This window comes from Somniosus microcephalus, chromosome 25, assembly GCF_052327205.1.
Source record: "Somniosus microcephalus isolate GS21.2 chromosome 25, FLI_Smic_1.0, whole genome shotgun sequence".
Classification (NCBI taxonomy): Eukaryota; Metazoa; Chordata; class Chondrichthyes; order Squaliformes; family Somniosidae; genus Somniosus; species Somniosus microcephalus.
Window position 1 is genome coordinate 27,594,657 of NC_141011.1, and position 19,968 is coordinate 27,614,624.

Below are 19,968 nucleotides of genomic sequence, written 5' to 3' on the forward strand. Positions count from 1 at the left end.
GAGAAAATCCATTTCCACTGGTCGACAAGTTGGTACAGTAATAGGTGCATAAAATTTTAAGCTCGCCAAAAAAAAGTTTGGAGATTTATTTTATGCAAAGGGTTGCTAGGACATGGAATGCCCTACCAGAAACAGAGGTGAACGCAGAATCCATAATAGTTTATAAAAGGAAAGTGGATTAATATTTGAAAAAGATTAACAGGATATAGAGAAATGGCAGGGAATTCAGACTAAGTGGATACCCCCTTCAGAGAGCGGTTGCAGTCACAATGGCTAACTGGCCTCCCTTTTGCATTATAAAATTCTATAATTCTTCTTTGTTGTTTTAGGTCTTAGAGCCCAAGGAACTAGTCAGAGTACCTGCACTGAGGCCCTGCAAATGGTCGTCTGATACAAGCTGGTTGCAGGCATAGGATATCTGTGTCTCCAGGCATAGGATATCTGTGTCTCCAATGTCCTCGCCGTCTGGGGAAACACTTGGCCACTGCTGGCCATATGCTCTGCCTAACACAATCTCCCAAAGATGAGAAACTCTCCATTTTGAAGTGAATTTGGGCAATCTCAACCTAGTTCCTAGTGAACATGGCCCAAAGCACAAAACTGACCCCAAATTGGCAATCTCACTCAGAGGCTACTCGACAGCTGGCATGGGAAATGGAAAAAATGTCACACTGGCACAGGAGGTGGTTCTATTCTGAGATTTGGGGTCGAGTCATATTAGTGGAAAGACTATAGGGATCTTTACTCTGCATCTAATTGTGTTGTGCTGATCTGCGAATGCTTGTTGCTGATAATAGGTGCCTGAAATGGAATTATGCCAACCCCTGGCACCGAGATCCCGCACCTTGGTGATAGCACAAACTCATTAAAAGAAAACTCAAGGCGCTCGTTCCCTTAGTAACGGTGGAGATAGTGTGTCAGGCACAACAGGACAAAACATTAACATCTGCCAAAGCGGGCGTGCCAACAGCAGAGTCCTAATCATATCGCATCTGCTCAAAGAGCCAGTCCTGCTGTAGGAGACCCAACAATATTAATTTGCAAGGAGCTAAATCCAAGGGGCCCCATGTTAAATGAATCGTATCCTCAAACAGCGCCGGCCCTTACAAGTACGAAGCATAACTTGTGTCGGGGCCAAGTCAACAGAATGAGAACAAATGTAATGAAAAGAATTAAAAGCTTTTGCTGCATCCTAAATTTGGCTCAGCAGCAAATTGAAACATGTTGGAAAGAAGCTGTGCCCAAAATCATGGCATGAGTGCCTAAAATAAACTTTTCAGGTAATACAACAAACATTTAATGCCACATTCAGCTGCTAATCGAAGCACATCCTCATAAAATACAGTACAATTGGTTTCAAGTCTAAATTAAGTATATTTAGATGCCTTGGGGTTAGAAAGTATCAATTTCTAAATAGAGACTTCCAGGTATATTCCCATTCAATAGAACTTTGCTTTTGCAGATCTCAACCTTTAATGGTACAAATACAGGAAACTTTCGATTAACCGGCCCCTAAATAACCGGCAAAATTCAGGAGTCGGTTCAGGTAACTTTTATTACTTGCACAGCAACAAATGGAGGAAGGCAAGGGTGGGGCTGCAGCTGTTGCTAAGCTACAGAGACGCTTGCAACTTGTGGACGTGGTTCTGAAGCTGTTGCTAAGCAACAGGGTTTGTTGCTTTATACGGAGCTCTGAGCTCCGTATCTTTTACTATAGCGTTCGGTTATCCGGAATTTTTGATGAACCGGCACCACGTCAGTCCCGTCCGTGCCGGATACCAGAAAGTTTCCTGTACCTTACAGCAGTTGTTTTCAAACTTTTCTCCTGTAAAAATAGACACCAGCCCAGACACCCACATCAAATATCGAGATTCCCAGGGACTCCCTGCAAATACCAACATACCCCAGGGACCTCCTGCAAATATGGCCTCTCCCAGGGACTAGTGTCCTAATTTCCTAAAGCTAGGAAGTCAAATATATAATTCTCTGTATACTATGCTCAGTGTGCAGTATGCCTGGACCTCGATGGACAGAAATCTGATGACCGGACAGTCCACTTAAAATCATTGCACATCAGTTTGAAAACTGATGCCTTACAGTCCTGCTGATGCCGGCAGCCCAGACCTCAGCAGCAGCACTATAAGGTAAATGAGGCGGTGCTGCTGCCCTGGGAACCGCCAAAACTCTTTCCCTCCGACATCAAACAGATATCTTTCATCGGCACCTCCAAAAGCAGCACTTTTCACCCATTCATTGAGCTGTTCAAACCTTGCCCAGTAAAGATATGAATTTGAGACTTATGGAAGGAGGGAGGAACTTGCATTTATAAGTGCCTTTCGTGACCTCAGGACATCCCAAAGCACTTCACAGCCAATCAAGTATTTCTGAAGTGTCGTCACTGTCGTAACATAGGGAAACGCGACAGCCAATGTGTGCACAGCAAGGTTCCAGAAGCACCAATGAGATAAATGACCAGACATTCTGTCTTCACTGCTGTTGGTTGAGAAGTAATATTGACCAGGACACCAGGAGAACTTGCCTGTGATTCTTTGAATAGTTTAATGGGATCTTTTACACCCACCTGAGGACACAGACAAGGCCTCATCAGTTTAACTTCTCAACTGCAAGACAACAGCTCTGAGTGTAGCACTCCCTCACTACTGCAGTGAAGTATCAGCCTGGATTCTGTGCTGCTGTGGGACTTGAACACACGACCTTCTAAGCCAGAGTGCTACCACTGAGCCAAGGCTGACACTTGCTCAAGAGAACCGCTTGTTGCTTTGGTGCTGTGAAATTCAACACACAATATAAAGGTGCAGCTACCATGGTACTGGGAGCCTATACGATTATAAACTCCTTCTTGGATCTGTCCTGTAGTACAAATGGAACACTAAATAACAATTAGAAGCATGTTGAAGTCAAGAAACTAACGATTGTGCTTACTGGGAACTGCATGGTTCCAAATTCAGCACCAAATGGCATTAAAATTGTTGTAGTGGGGGTGGGAGGGCGTTCTTCTGAAGTTGGGGCTGAACTACACATATGTGGAAGATTTACTTGCATCCAACTCTGTACTGAAACTGTGTGCTCGAAATGAGATGAGAGTTCTATTTTCCAGGACTAACATTTCTCACCTTGCTGCACACAAAGTTCACCAAATCAAAACTTCAGAATATATTTGCATAGTTGTGTTTTGCTTCAACACGTATGTGAAATTTAATGTACAACTGCCACGAATGCTTCACCTGCCCTTCCAGTTAAAGAGGGAGTAAACTTGCGCTCAACCAAAACTCTGCTGCCCAGATGCTGGCTCACACTAAGCCCCGTTCATCCATCACCCGTGACTGCTGACCGACATTGGCTCCCAGTTCAGCAATGCCTCAATTTTAAAATTCCCATCCTTGTGTTCAAATCCCCCCATGGCCATACCCCTCCCCATCGCCATAACCTCCTACAGTCCTACAGCCCTCCGAGATATCTTCATTTCTCTAATTCTGACCTCTTGTGCAGCCCCAATTTCCTTCGCCCCTCCACTGGCGGCTATGCCTTCAGCTACATAGACCGTAAGCTCTGGAATTCCCTCCCTAAACCTCTCTGCCTTTCTCTCCTCCTTTAAGATGCTCCTTAAAACCTACCTCTTTGACCAAGCTTTCAGTCATCTGTCCTAATATCTCCTTATATGGTTCGGTGTTAAATTTTGTCTGATAACACTTGTGAAGCGCCTTGGGACATTTTACTATGTTAAAGGCGCTATATAAATGCAACTTGTTGTAGTGCATTACATGGAGAAGAAAATGGCAGCCTGAACTAAAGAATTATATATAGGGAGATAAGAAAATGAGAACTGAAACAGACTCGGAGAGTTACAGGAAAGTTGGGGATGCCGCACGTGTACAGGTCTTTACACAGAAGAGGAAAAATGGCAGAGTGCATTGCAGAGCGTCACTCAGCAGTGGCTGCTCATGCTTGTCTACGGGTTCCCACATATTTATATCTGGTACATTTGGAACATGAGGAGAACAGAAATCTGTAGCCTCACAAATCAAGCCTCAATGCTTTTTACAATGGTTAACTTAATTACATAATGACAGAGTTTGAGAGCCTGTGTATGAGTTGAACAATTGTAAGGCCACTGTTTCTCAAGTGGCAATCCTGCACTCAACAGTGGTCATGCTACAACTGTCCTGTCACACTGCTACCAAACATGTCATATTCTCAGCTGAAGTAAATACTAACTTGTTAAACGAGTACAAATAATCACGGGTGAGAAAAATTCTGTCAATCAATCCAATCATCTGATATGGAGCCCTACAAAGCCAACCAAGGAGCAGCCCATGGTCTGGACTGTCATAAGTGGTTAACACACTAAGAATTGAAAATGGCGAGGGGAGGAAAATTTGCTGTACCGATGTAAAGTTTAAATACACTTGTTTAACTTTTACTCTATGCTGGTTTCGGAGTACAATGTCGCAGCATACAACAGGAACAAGCTGTGCACCTACCTTGCCCGGATCATCCTTGGACCGAGGCACTTTCAGGAAACATTTGTTTAACGATAAGTTGTGTCGAATGGAATTCTGTAAGAAAGCGCAAAAAGAGATCAATGTTAAAAGGATTAAGTCAACTGGGGTAATCATCATAAGCATATCTTGCGATAGTGAATTCAATATTCCGACCAGCAAATGCACCGATATGAGTCACTGTTTACTGGCACTGTAAGATTGGCTGGTTTGCCCTTGGACTGATTAAAAGGTTTCCTGACTTGTTATTTCCTGGAAACTCAAGACGAACATATCGTATTTGAGCCCAAGAGCGTTTGGAATAAAGCCCAGTTTAACTTTGGAAACACATGCATCAAATGGGACAAATTCCTTAGACTTACATTAATAGCCAATGTCATCCAGAATGTCAATTTAATGCTCATGGGTGTCAAATTATTGGGAAGTTGTGATCTGTGGCCGCCCAAACGGATTTCACATAACCTTAAAGCAAGTAGATGGAAAGGAAACTTTCCTTACATCAGGTCAGGCAGCATCTGTGGAGCGAGAAACAGAGGTGACGTTTCAGGTCATTTAGGTCATCGACCTGAAACATTAACTGTTTCTCTCTCCACAGATGCTGCCTAACCTGTGAGTGTTTTCCAGCATTTTGTGTTTTTATTTCAGATTTCCAGCATCCACAGTATTTTGCTTTGGTTTCCTTACGTCAGTCTGGGTTAGATTCAATCCAAGGTTCTAAAGGTAAAACAACTGTGTCCCAGCCCACTGAAACCCCAGACCCTTTACCCAGTAATTCTAACCACAATAATGAGGAGAATCCCTTGGTGGCTTAATTGGTAAATGCATGAATCCACAGGCATCTTCCAGTACCTTACCCAAATGGCCATTTTTCAGGCACAAGTCCTGACGGTGTGTGTGCTGGGAAGCTACTTAACTACAGGTGGCACAACAGCCAAGCCTGACTAATGACACAACGGGGGGCCAAAGTGGTTACACCCCTGCTCTGTATCACTACCTTTATCAAATATCTCAAAGGATGGGGTAATTTTATTTTTATAACTGAGAAACCAAGGTGAGGGGCCAATGGCCATAGTGCAGGACAGCGTCACTGTTGAAGAGAGTAGGTGTGCTGCTGAGGTAATTTAAGAAATTAGATGACTATCAAATTTGGTTTCAGTCATTTGTGAATATGTGGTGGTGTACATACTGCAGGATTAAAGATTGGGACGATAATTCTTTAGGTTTATTGAGAAACACTTCATTTGATTGGCAGGAATTCCTTTGAGCAGCATAAACAGTTTATTATGGACCAAAAATCTCTTCCTGCAGCACAGTGCAAGGCAGATGATTTGGACAGAAGATGATTACAAAGTTCAAATTCCTCCTGTTAACTATCATTTGTATGGTACCTGGTATTTTCCTTTGCGGGATCGAAGTGACGTGGTTACCATAGTGATGTATGGGACAAGCCGATTGGCAAGCGTAAGCATTATGAATGTAATTGCACAGGATCACAGTAGTTAAGTTGTTACGCAAGTTACACTGACGTAGATGGCAAACAGAAATGCAGAATGTGAGTATAAAGGTCGGGCCTTTCTGTTGAGTCATTAGAGAACTATTTAGTTGGTGGAAAGTAAATATGATCAAGGAAGGTACTGTAATTATCGGTGTAAGACAGGGATTCAGTTGATTTGCCCAAGGGCAAGACCTGAGTTTCATACTATTGTTCATAAAGCAGTACTGTGCCATATCTTTAGAAATAGTAGTATACAGGAGACTTTGGTTTATCCAGAGGTTGTATGTCCGGAAACCTCGATCTACCGGCAGAAATCAGGAGCCGTTTTGTTAGGTTTTTTTTCTTCTCGTGGTTTTTTTTTCCCCCCCAACAGTCAGGCTCTGCAAAGTCTCTCTGTAGCTTAGCAACAGCGTCAGAGACGCTTCCAAGGTAGGCAGACTGTTTAGAAGCTGTTGCTAAGCAACAGTGTTTGTTGCCAGATACGGAGCTGCAAACCTCCGTATGCTTCAACATTAACGCTGGTTTCTCCGGCAGTTTTGATAGCTCAGCAACAGCTCGGTCCCGTCGGTGCCGGATATAACAACGTTTCCTGTATATTGTTAAGAAAAACAATAAAACTTGTATTGCAATGGCTTCCCCCCCCAAATGGTTTAGCGAGTTTATCCAAGGAATGGCTCAGCCGCACAGATTAGCAAGGTCCCAGGTTTGATCCCTGGTTTGTGTTGATTCAGTTGATTTTAACGACAGCAACAATTGAGGCTCAGTGCCACTGGATTCGGTCAGGGGAAACTTCATTTAGGGCCCCTGCTTATTCACCAGTGGCACCTGTTGAAAATACAGGTTGAGCGTCCCGAATCCGGCAACCTCGGGACCGAGGCCGAGCCCGTTTTCGGGTTTTTCCGGACTTCGGACATCAGAAACACGTGCCGAGTCCGGAAATGCCTGGGCCCAGGTTGCGGCATTTTCGGTTTTTGATAAGCCTCCCTCAGGGTGTCCGGATTCCAGACCCCTGCCACCAATCGTCCCGGAGTCCGGATTCCAGAACTACGGATTTGGGACGCTCAACCTGTATTACGCAAGATGTGATGTGATGCATCAAGTGGTCAAATAGTCTCGGGCTGGGCGCACACAAAGAATGGCCATTTGGCTGAGATATTAGAGGATAACTGGCACCTGTGGAACTGTACTTCAGCAGCACTCAATGCCTTGAGAGGAGGAGGGAAAATAGACTCGTAATACTATTATATTATTTAAGGGATCACGACTCAGGGAGGAAACAAGTTTTCAGTGTCATGTGTGCCCCTTACATTGTTCATTAAGTCACTGACTGTGGCATTCAGAGATGGACATCTCTCCTTAATCTCTCCTGCTTTCTATCCTATCTCTGACCTTCCCTTTTGTTCTTTCATCCCCTCCCCCTTTTCCCAGCCCCCACTTGCTTTAAAATCTATTCCCTTTCCTGCTTTTTTTCCCAATTCTGACGAAGGGTCATCGACCTGAAACGTTAACTCCGTTTCTCTCTCTCCACGGACGCTGCCCTGGCCTGCTGAGTTTTTCCAGCGTTTCCTGTTGTTATTTTGGATTTCCAGCATCCGCGGTATTTTGCTATCGTATCAATGTACAGGAAACTTTGGTTTATCCGGAGGTTGTATGTCCGGAAACCTCGATCTAATGGCAGAAATCAGCAGCCGTTTTGTTAGGTTTTTTTTCTTTTTTTTTTCTTCTCCTAGCATTTTTTTTTAAACAGTCAGTCTCTGGAAAGCCTCTCTGAAGCTGTTGCTAAGCTACAGAGACGCTTCCAAGGTACGGGCCGACTGTTTACAAGCTGTTGCTAAGCAACAGTGTTTGTTGTCAGATACGGAGATGAAAACCTCCGTATCCTTCAACATTAGAGCTGGTCTGTCCGGAAGTTTTCATACGGCATCATGCCGGTCCCGTCGGTGCCGGATATCGCGAAGTTTCCTGTACATTACTTGTTCATGGTCACTTTTTACCATCATGAGTTGTACCCCATGACTAGGTTTTCGCCACACACCCTCCTTCTCTGTGAATTTTTTATTTAAAAAAAAACGGGGGTAAAACATAATCACGTCATCAATGAAATGTGGAAATAACACATGGTAATACTTCTGAAACAAGAACTGCAGCTTTGAAAACACCCACACACCAGAAGGACTTGATGCTAAGTGCCAATAAACCCAAGTTACTGTGTGTGTGTTCCTTTGCAATGCACCACATAACCACAACCTGGATTCCCCCAGCTATTCCAATTTTCCTCATTTATAATAACATTACTAGCCATCGCAAAGCAAGAAATCGGAAAGAATTTACATTTATTTAGCGTCTTACCACATTCTCAGGACAACATATAGCATTTCACAACCAATAAATTACTTCTGAAGCGCAGCCACTGTGGCTCGGTAGGCAAACAGCAGCCAATTGCGCACAGCGAGGCCCCACAAACAGCAATGAGATGAATGACCAGTTAAACTGCTTTGGTTGTTCTGGTTCAGGGAGCAATGTGGGCCAGGAAAACACCCAGCTCTTCTTCAAATAGCATCCCGAGACCTTTTATATCCATTTGAGCAGGCAAATGGAGCCTTGGTTTAACATCTCACCCAACACAGCACCTCCAATAATACAGCCCTGAAGTGTTACTTTAGATCACATGCTCTAGATCTGGAGTAGCAATTGAACCCACAACAATCACACTCAGAGACAAGAGGGCTACCAGCTGAGGTAAGGTGACAAAGAACATCGTAAGTTCTGGTTTGACACATCATTAATGACGCCTCAGGAATCTGACCAAACAAAACAATTGTCACTTTAATAAAGCTTCAGGTGTAGTTGTTATTTTCCAATGTCGCATTCAGTCAAGACTTTTTTTAAAAAATATTCCAATTTCCTCCTTTCCTGAAGGTGCTGGTTCATGCTGGAGTATAATTCCAACACCACCAGCCTTCCTGTACCTGACCAAAATGACCAATCCTCGTGTGGGCCTGGAAAGTCGGCAGGCTATTCTAAAAGAATAGCCTGACCCTGTCCTCAGCACATGTTCACATACATGCACACATCTCAACATGAGTTATTAAAAGATAGATTTTTGACGGTCTGCACTCTTCCAACAATATGTATCTTCCACACCCTGTAACAGTATAGGGCCAGCTTGATTAGTTCTAGGGAAACTATGCACTGAAGATCTCATGAAAATGTCATTAGGTTACAAATGGGCAATGCCCACATGATTTCCTATTCCTACACTATAAAGTCGCAATTGCATCATTTCATTTTGACCCAAAGCTAAAATTAACTAACCACTTAATACTAATGCACCCAAAAGATGCCCTCTGTAGGGCCCATGGGGATGGGTGCTGGATGCATATCATTTAAACAATGATAGACAGCCTTCAAGGTACATTTCAGTCTTCATTACAGATCCTCCAAACATCTTCATAGCATGCCAAAGTGCTACAGACTATGGGGAGGCGAGCCCCTGCAGAGGAGCTATAACACTAGCTGTCAGGACCAAACTAACAATAGTATCACCCGTGAGTTGTAATTAAATCTAGCCGACAGTGTATAAGGCAGTCTGGAATCTGCAAGAAATGTCCAGGAAGCAGCCATGGAATGGGTGATTATCCTTAGCCTGCCACTTGACTTCTTTCCTGCCAGCTGATAACAGTGTAGGATACACTCAAACATTCATTTAGCTATCTGCAACTGGGAATCAATGACGGTCCAATGGGGCACAATTTCCAAGCAGCTTGGGTAAAATAGAACATGAAAGGTTCATGAAAGACAAATAAACATATGTACCCAGATAGATTTTTAACCAAGGTTCGATCAATTCTGGAAGTACTCAATAATTTAGCGGACATCACAGAAGACTGACTTGGCCTAATAGTTGTCATTTTTCAATAACCAGGAATATTTCCAGGTCCAGATATTTGACCTCAATTGTGACAGAAGTGTCCTGCCTCTGCTTATTAACATGATGATGTCCGAGAACTACAGGAAACTTTGAGATATCCGGCACTGACGGGACCGGCGTGTTGCCGATCTATCAAAACTGCCGGACATACAAAGTTAATGTTGAAGCATACGGAGGTTTTCATCTCCGTATCTGACAACAAACACTGTTGCTTAGCAACAGTTTCTAAACAGTCGGCTGCAGCTGCAAGCGTCTCTAGCTGAAGCTGTTGCTATAGCTACAGACCTTGCAGTGCCTGACTGGGGAAAAAAAAGCAACGAGAACTAAAAAAAACGGCTCCTGATTTTTGCCATTAGATCGAGTATTCCGGACATATAACCTCCGGATAAACCAAAGTTTCCTGTAGTTTGCAGGGCAAGGGAGTACCAATATGACTTTTGTTCTATCTGCTTGTATCTTGTGAACTATCCATGGGATTGGAGAAAATGCACACAGAAACCCTTATGTGCCTGGAGAAAGAGAGACAACACAGCCTCCACATCAAGATAGCCTCAAGCAAAAACACAGGAGCTGATGGTTACCCAGAGAGGCAAACAGGTACAGGATTAAATAAAAATATGTACACTTTGCAATTAATCTATTCAAAATAAATTTAAACTTCAATCTCTCCTGATCTATCAGTAGATAATATATTATTGTTTTAAAGAGAGTTCAGATAACAAATGAGAAAGGGACCACCAATCAGATGTCAATTGGTATTCAGCATTTTGAAATTTAGTAAGGGTTAAGACGACATTAACATGTCTAAAGACAACGCCAGAGAATATCTTGAACGACAATGTATTTTATAGAGAACAAAATAATTTAAAATGAACTGAGCAGCTGAAGACGGTGCTCAAGATCAAAGGCATTAATCTTCTCTTTCAAAAGCAATATGTACAAACTTTGCCAGTCAACTGTCATTTTCAATTCCGCCCCTTGATGACCTTTCCTACTCCTTAAAACCTACCTCTTTGGCCAAGCTTTTAGTCACCCATCCCAATATCTCCTTCTTTGGTTCAGTGTCAATTTTTGTCTTGTTACGCTCCTCTGAAGTGCCCTGGGACATTTTGAATGTTACAAGCGCTATATAAATGCAAGCTGCTGTTGATTTTACAGCATCTGTAATTAAAGCAACTTTACTCATTAAAACATAATTCTAAACTCTCCTTTAATGTAAATGATAGTGCACACAGGCTAATGAGGTGGGTAAATCCTAATTCAAGTCAATCACAATTCAATGCATTTTTTTTTGGGGGGGTCTAATTTTCTCCCCTAAAGATGATAATTTGCTGGAGTATTGTTACGCTGAGACCCTCCAGCATCTTCCCCAAGTGGCCATATCACGTCAGTCCAGACACTAATTAACTGTGAATCAAGACAGTGAGTGGCAGGCTAGTCTACTGCAGGAGGCAGCACAACAAAGCCGACTCCTATCCTCAGCAAGTGTTCTCACACAGTCATTTTCCAGCTGGATAGCAATCAGAAGCAGGAACTTTGGCAAATCACAGATTACAGAAATCACAGAAACCCCACAGTGCAGATAGAGGCCATTTCGGCCCATCGAGCCTGCACCGACACATATCCCACCCGATCCCCGTAACCCCTACACCAACACATATCCCACCCTATCCCCGTAACCCCACGTATTTAATCCCCCTAACACTAAGGGTCAATTTATCATAGCCAATCATCCTAACCTGCACATCTTTGGACTGTGGGAGGAAACCGCACCCGGAGGAAACCCACGCAAACACGGGGAGAATGTGCAAACTCCACACAGACAGTCACCCGAGGCCAGATTCGAACCCGGGTCCCTGGCGCTGTGAGGCAACAGTGCTAACCACTATGCCACCGTGCTGCCCAATGTTTTCTCCCCTCTCAGGGTCGGCCTTGGCTCAGTGGTAGCATTCTCGCCTTGGAGTCATGCTTTCAAGGCCCACTCCAGGGAATTAAACACAATCTAGGTTGACAACTCATACAGTACTGAGGGGGTGATGCACTGTCAGAGGGGCTGACATTCGGTTGAACGGTTAATCAAAGCAGCCTCTGCTCTGTCAGGTGGATGTCAAAGATCCCATGGCACTATTCAAAGAGGAGGAAATATATCCTGCTTTCTTGACCAACAATTATCCCTCAATCAACACCACTAAAACACATTACCTGGTTATTCCTCTCACTGCTTTTGTGGGATCTTGTGCACAAATTAGCTGCCCCGTTTACATTACATCAGTGACTACACTTTATTGTACTTCATTGCTTGGGACGGACACCCTAAAGATGTGAAAGGCTCTATGTAAATGCAAGTTATTTCTCTCTAGCTTAGTGCGATACCAGATGGTGCTTTTGCTCAGTAGGCCATCGGGGGAAACTGTAAGTGGTGTCTCTCAACTCTGTTCAGCTGAAAGTCCAAATTGCAGGCGTTTTCTCCAGACAGTACCCAGCCAACTAACTTTCTTCCCAGTAACTTACCTTCCAGCCACTGCCGGCTTCTCTGTAATACGGGAAGTTGTCACAGATCCACTGATAGATCTCACTCAGCGTCATCTTCTTTTTCGGGGAGCTGTTGATAGCAAAGGTGATGAGGCTGGCATAGCTGTACGGCGGCTTGCCGTCTTTGTTCTGTGCATCCTGGTCCAGGGTAGTGTTTGGGTCCAGAAGGGGGGTTTTCTTTGCAACCCCGCCGCCAGCCACGTTCTGGGCAGCATCCGCTTTCTGAATGGCTGCCCTCATCGTCAGTTGCGGCAGCCAATCCATGGACGTCAGGCTGCTCTCCAGCTCTGACGTCATTGCGCTGAATCACTCCTCCAACCAGCTGCCAATAGAGTTTGTAATCCACACAATAGGTGTTCCACTCCCAACAGAGAAGCCACACTGCAGGCAATTCCCAGACTCACAATCCACTTCAGGCTGGAGGGAAGCAGGCTTATTCTAAAAGAATGAAAGAGAAGGTTACAGAAAATGTGTTAGAGAATAATTCACTTCAACAAAGAGGTAGCTTTCACTTTGCATTAAATCTCACTGGAACTGCGAACCATTTCTCTAATCTTCCCCCACCGTAAAAAAAACCGCCTTGGCTGTAGAGGTGCCGAATCTAGATACAGGAAACTTTCTGGTATCCGGCACTGACGGGACCGAGCTGGTGCCGTACCATCAAAACTGCCGTAGAAACCAGCGTTAATGTTAAAACATACGGAGCTTTTGAGCTCCGTGTGAATCAACAAACCCTGTTGCCTCAGCTTCAAAACAGTCGGCCGCAGCTTAAAGGCATCTCTGTAGCTAAGCAACAGCTTCAGCTAGACCTTGCAGAGCCTGACTGGGAAAAAAAGCAACGAGAAGTAAAAAAACTTATAGGAAACGGCTCCTGAATTTTGCCGGTAGAGAGAGCTTTCCGGACATCCGGTTAAACGAAAGTTTCCTGTAACTTAACAGTTTTAGTGCTGTCACTGGGCTTAGTGTATTAATACCATACACTATAGAGAAAAATAACTGCACTAACATTTTAAAGATGTGTTTGTAATTCACCCCCTCAAAATTGCTCCCACCAGTAACAGACTATTTGTACTTCACCCTAGTCACACATGTAGCTCAAAATGTCCTCTCCAAACAAGCTGGGGGGACAAAATCTAAAATTGAACAGCACAGTTCAAGTGGTCATCTATCCATCCATTTTATTTTAATTGAGCTCTGACCACAATTGCAGCTATTTCTTTTAGGTGCGCTCTGTTGCACACCCAATGAGCCACAAGTTTCCAAGAAGGGGATGCTAGTTTTAACCAGACAACAGATATATCGTCACATACTCAAAGTGCTCAGTCATGTTCAGTTAGATTCCCTGTCATCTCTAGAGTCCCACCAAAACAGAACAAGTTACAACAAAATGCCAGTGTATCAGAAATCCACACACACACACACCCACCCACCCACCCACCCCCCCCACCCCCCCTAGGGTGAATCCTTCCTTTATGCAATAACAGATGACTCAGCAAGACTAACGAGGGACCACAAATCTTAATTCATCTGCCAACATAATTTCCAAGATTCTCTCACTTAATAAAAAAATGAATATGCTATTAAAAAAAAAAATCCCACGATGGCTTTTTGGGGCAGGGGTGGAGAAGAGGAGCGGGTAGATTTAGTTTTCATCGTTGTAAGGATTGCCAATCCTGGGGAGCAGAACACTTGGCATCTGGTAGATTTTCCAGTTCCCACACCAATCATTCGTGAGACTGTCAATTTGTGCTCTGGAGCCATACCCCACAGGAACTGAGCTCAGATTGCTCTCCGGTTATATCAAGGACTATTCCAGCACATGGAGGAGGTGTTTTCCAATTAATTCTAACTGCAGTTGAACTCAGTCCCAGAGATAAACAGCCAACATCTAATCTATTATGCTACCTTTTTCCCCAATGTAAAAGGAACAAACTTGCATGCAAGTTAACGATTACAAGATAACAAAAAGTAAATTACCCGTACAATTCTATTTTAGAAATAGATATGGCAACAGGGAGGCTGCCACTTCCGGTTAGTAATATAAACATGACTATTTCCCTTTCTTGTGGATTTTAGGAACAGCCACTGGATTTACTGGGTCCTTTTTTGTTAGTCACCAGGTGGAAGTTTAACAGGGGGGGGGGGGGGGGGGGGGGGGAGAAACAGTAGCTCTAGGAATATGAAAGTGTCTCATAAAAGTAAAGCTAAAGTAGTTCACACAAGCCACTTGAATCTGGAGACCAGCTTGCTGACTTTAACCTGGTGTAGAGAGATCTCCCAGATCAATTAGAAATGAGGCAAAAAAAACAGGAGACAGAAAAATGGATTTTCCTTGGTCCCGACAGAATTCAATTAATCAGTTTTCACAGGCCTTGCACCTGCTCCATTCTCTGTGGTCCTGCATACACTCAAAGCCTACAAGCTCCAAGACCAGATTATCAAACAGCCTGGCAGCTTACTTTGGCCAGTACTGGTAAAGTGACTTCATTGCCTGGGCTTCCCTCTGTCACATCCACACACCCAAGACATGGAGGCAGGGCAAATAGGTCGGAATTTAAAAACAATTTTTTTTTTTACATTGCCTACATTTTTATTTGCTCCTCGTAAACAAGAGGAATTTCAAACCTTCCCAAACAGCAAATGATCACAGCAACCAGGAGAAGGTCCAACATGCAGAGTGAGCTATGCTTCAACATAAAGAAGTCACATGATAAGCATCACACTTCAGCACACAATAAAACATCAAGGTTCGAGAAGATTCTTTTTTACATCGAGATGCTTGGCTTCTAAAATCTTATTACTTGAAGCTAACTGTTTCCAGGCATCATTATAGATTGAGAGAGTTAATCTTACAAACTCAACTTATTAAACAAAAGTCATCTTGTATGATTATATTTTTCATGAAGCCAGGTAAATACCTCCCCGTATCAGCAAATTATTAGTAGTTCCCGTGTGAGAAAGGTTATACAAATTTCAATTAGAAGCAAACAAAACAAGGGAATCTAGAATTTCACAACACAGTACTGCACTTGCGTGGTTATCTCAGCTGTACCTGCAGGAAACTGCAAGTCTTCCACTTCAAGGCTCAGGATTAGACAACCACGTACACCAGTAGCCTTTAATCTCCAGCCCCACCCACCAGAAACAGAGACAGGTAATTGGGTTTCTGAGGCACAACCGGTGTTGCCACTAGAACTGCTTTTACATTGTGCAAGTGCTGCCAGGTTCCCGAAGGGCAGACACTGCGCAGGCTGGAGTACTGGAATTGTACTTTGAGCTCGGGTGAAGTACGGGAAATGGAAAAATGTTGAGGCAAAGTCCACAACCATCCTGCTTTATATATATAAAAAAAATGTATTAATGATTTTTGTTTTTAATTTCAGAGGCTGTAGGAATACATACAAGCTGTCTGCAGTCAGCTGTAGAAGTGAAAAAAACTCAGGACCATATTTAACATGCTGTCCCTGCAATATTAGACAAAATACTTTTTTTTTTTTTAAATAAATGGACCCAGCAATAGTCCATTTCCAGGCACCAGATCGGCTCTCCTGGCCTCTTTCTGTACACCAACACCAGAGTTCACCAGCTGTATGCACACAAGTGAGGCGATGGATCTAGCAAGAATACCAATCAAATTCAGTTACAAATTACATCCACTTCAATGTCCTTCTGACGCACTAAATGGGATATCAGAAACCAGGAAAAGGTTTATACGCATCAGTAGTCTTAGATTCAAGTTTATGGAGATGGTTCTTAATGAACAGTAACAGCAGCACCAACCTTAATGGTGGTTCTTCCCACCCCCTTAGGAGGACTTGGACTGACTTGGAGGCCCTCTGCACTGCCAGTGCTAACTCCAAAACCTCAAATATGTTGCAGACTGTGGTTCATCAGCTCGATTCTTGTTCTTCAAGATGTCTGACCTGAAGCTAGCTGTCACACCCACCAGGCAACTGGGCAAGCCCAAGTTCATTGCTTCACATTCAGCATATTCAACCTCATTCCCAGCCTGTATGTTCAGCACTGCTCCACACCCTACTTCTGTCGATTCAAGTTCTTCTTTGCTAAAAAATCAAATACTGCAGATGCTAGAAATCTGAAAACTCAGCAGGTCAGGCAGCATCTGTAGAGAAACAAAAACGTCAGTCATCAACGTTTCAGGTAGAAAGACCCTTCCTCAGGACTGGGGGTGGGTCTTTGGGCACGAAACCGCGACTGACTGACTTGCTTTTCCACAGATGCTACGTATTTCCAGCTTGTTCTGTATTTGGTTGTTTCTTTGCTAATGTGGGACAGCATCTCATTGGTTTTAAAAAACAATCCTCAACACTGATATTTATGGAAGTCACTTGAATGAAAATGTTCCAACAAATAAGATTATATTAAGCTAATAATTATCCTACATTTTAAAATAATTTAAAAAGACATTACAGTTATAGCAAATGTGCGACTGGCCTGAAAATTCGCCATTAAATCTCTTCTCTAAAACTTGACAGTGTTGCATCCACAGGCAAGCCACTTTCATAAAATAATCATAGGAGTTTACAGTACAAAAGGAGACCATTGTGTCTGTGGTGGTTCTCTGTTAGAGTAATCCAAAACAATCCTACTGTCCCAGTCTCTCCCCATAGCCTTGTACCTTGATCAGTTTCAAATATGCAATCAAATTTCTCAAATAAATGCAATGGCTTTTGTCACAACCAATCCCTGTGGCCAAGCATTCCATTCCCTATTCATCATCAAAACTCTTCATAATTTTAAAAAGTACCATTAAATCCAGTGGAAATAGTCTCAAGTCTCTCCTGATAACTAGTTTTCCCATTCCTGGCAACATCCTGCTGAACCTAGGCTGTATACTCTCATGACTTCTGTGGAATATTCTATCTACAATGGGGCACCCAAAATGCTCACAGGACTCTAACTGTGGCCGAACCAATGTTTTGTATAAAATTTATTACTACTTGACCCATGTAGTCTATGCCCCTGGCCTTTTTTATGGCTTTATCGACCTGTATTTGCACATTCAGGGAATTATGTATCAGAACTCTTGGGTCTTTCTGTTCATCCACACCCTTCTGTGTCTGCCCATTGAACATGCAAACACAGAGAGAGAGAGAGAGAGAGAGAGAGAGAGAGTGAGTGAGTGAGTGAGTGAGTGAGTGAGTGAGTGAGTGAGTGTGTGTGAGTGAGTGAGTGTGAGTGAGTGAGTGAGTGTGAGTGAGTGAGTGAGAGTGTGTGTGTGTGTGTGTGTGTGTGTGTGTGAAGGGATGGGGCTGCAAAGAGAGGGGGCGAGGTCGAGTGCGTGCGCTGGCATATGCAGTATAAAATTATGATTTTCCAATAACACCTTGTGATACAGCTTTGGGCAACAAGATTGGGATTTCAAGAAAAGATTGGCATATACGGGAGAGAGATTTTCATCCAAGGACTGCGGTTTTAGTTCATGTACCTGGCAATGAATACGGTATATTCTTTAACAACTAGTGTTGCCAACCATATTGGCAGAAGTCAAAATAACCAACCACCCCTCCTGTCCTGAACAGGCAAGAACATGCTGGAACAAGTAGAGATTTATTGGTGTTAGTTTCTGGGACAAGGAGTACTGGACATCAGCTCTTTATTAAATCACCCAGGACATAACTCGGAGCAGCTGGGTATAAAAACCCACGACCAGCGAGGCCCGAGAGCACTCGGAGCAGCGGGAGCAGAGGAGGAGCAGCTGGGTATAAAAACCCACGACCAGCGAGGCCCGAGAGCACTCGGAGCAGCGGGAGCAGAGGAGGAGCAGCTGGGTATAAAAACCCACGACCAGCGAGGCCCGAGAGCACTCGGAGCAGAGGAGGAGCAGCTGGGTATAAAAACCCACGACCAGCGAGGCATACCAACTCCGCAGCGGGGAGAGAGGTAAAAAATAGTCAGTGTGTGACGTCACCAGGGAGCAGGTAAGTGATTGGTTGGTGAGTATTTCTCTTTTTTAAACTTTAACTCTGTAGTTTATCGTTACTAGGGTCTTTTCTGGTGTAGCAGGTACTGTTGGTAGACTATACAAGAGCCTTAGAGATATCTTTAATTGGTGATAGTAAATTAATTTAAATTAATTAAGGGGAAAGTCATGCCAGGAGAGCCCAGCCCCGTGATGTGCTCCTCCTGCTCCATGTGGGAATTCAGGGGCACTGCCCCTGGTGACTACGTGTGCAGGAAATGCATCCATCTGCAGCTATTAGCAGACCGCATTGAGGAGCTGGAGCTGCGGGTGGATGGGTTGTGGAGCATTCACGAGGATGAGAAGTTCGTGGATAGCACGTTTAGTGAGTTGGTCACACCGCAGGGAAGGGCTGCACAGGAAGAAAGGAAATGGGTGACCACCAGGCGGAGCAATAGAAGTAGGCAGGTAGTGCAGGAAACCCCTGTGACCATTCCCCTCTCAAACAAGTATACCGTTTTGGATACTGTTGGGGGGAATGACTCACCAGGGGAAGGCAGCAGCAGCCAGCTTCCTGGCACTGGGGGCGCTCCTGCTGCCCAGGAGGGGAGGAAAAAGAGTGGGAGAGCAATAGTCGTAGGGGATTCTATAGTAAGGGGAACAGATAGGCGTTTCTGTGGCCGTAGACGTGAATCCAGGATGGTTTGTTGCCTCCCTGGTGCCAGGGTCAAGGATGTCACTGAGCGGCTGCAGGGCATTCTGGAGGGGGAGGGTGAACAGCCAGAGGTCGTGGTCCACATTGGTACCAACGACATAGGTAAAAAGAGGGATGAGGTCCTGCAGCAAGAATTTAGGGAGCTAGGGGCAAGATTAAGGAGCAGGACCTCAAAGGTTGTAATCTCTGGATTACTCCCGGTGCCACGTGCTAGTGAGTATAGGAATAGGAGGATAGAACAGATGAATGCGTGGCTAAAGGGATGGTGCAGGAGGGAGGGCTTTAGTTTCCTGGATCACTGGGTCTGCTTCTGGGAAAGGTGGGACTTGTACAAGTCGGACGGTTTACACCTGAACCAGAGGGGAACCAATATCCTTGCGGGGAGGTTTGCTAGCACTGCTGGGGGGGGTTTAAACTAATTCGGCAGGGGGATGGGATACAGAGTGGAGCTATAGTAGGGGGTGATGTGCAGCCAAATAAGGAGGAAAAAACAAGTCAGCAGGGAAGGCAGAGCAAAGATGTGAAGGCAAAAGGGAATATGGCAGGGCTGGAAGGCATTTATTTTAATGCAAGGAGTCTTGCAAATAAGGTGGATGAACTGAAGTTGTTGTTGAACACATGGGAGTACGATATTGTTGCTATCACGGAGACATGGTTGAGGGAGGGTCAAGACTGGCAGCTAAATATTCCGGGGTATAGAATCTTCAGGCGAGACAGAGGGGGGTGTAAAAGGGGAGGGGGTGTTGCAATATTAATTAAGGAGTCTATTACTGCTGTAAGGAGGGATGATATATTAGCGGGTTCCTCTAATGAGGCCATATGGGTAGAACTTAAAAACAAAAAGGGGTCAAG

At 44.1% G+C, this 19,968-nt stretch overlaps 1 protein-coding gene across 7 annotated transcripts in view; it reads right to left on the minus strand.

The window, feature by feature from the left end:
- Positions 1 to 19,968, minus strand: part of foxj3 (forkhead box J3) — a 120,664-nt gene that overhangs the window by 46,621 nt on the left and 54,075 nt on the right. For 6 of the 7 annotated variants that reach the window (XM_085966947.1, XM_085966945.1, XM_085966948.1 and 3 more), the window contains exons 2-3: positions 12,458 to 12,916; positions 4,503 to 4,577 (exon numbers count right to left, since the gene is read on the minus strand). In XM_085966947.1, the coding sequence (XP_085823073.1) occupies positions 4,503 to 4,577; positions 12,458 to 12,775 (393 nt within the window). In that variant the 5' untranslated portion in view covers positions 12,776 to 12,916. Of the gene's footprint in view, positions 1 to 4,502; positions 4,578 to 12,457; positions 12,917 to 16,258; positions 16,541 to 19,968 lie in introns of those variants that run through there. The other variant, XM_085966943.1, reaches the window with a different exon arrangement.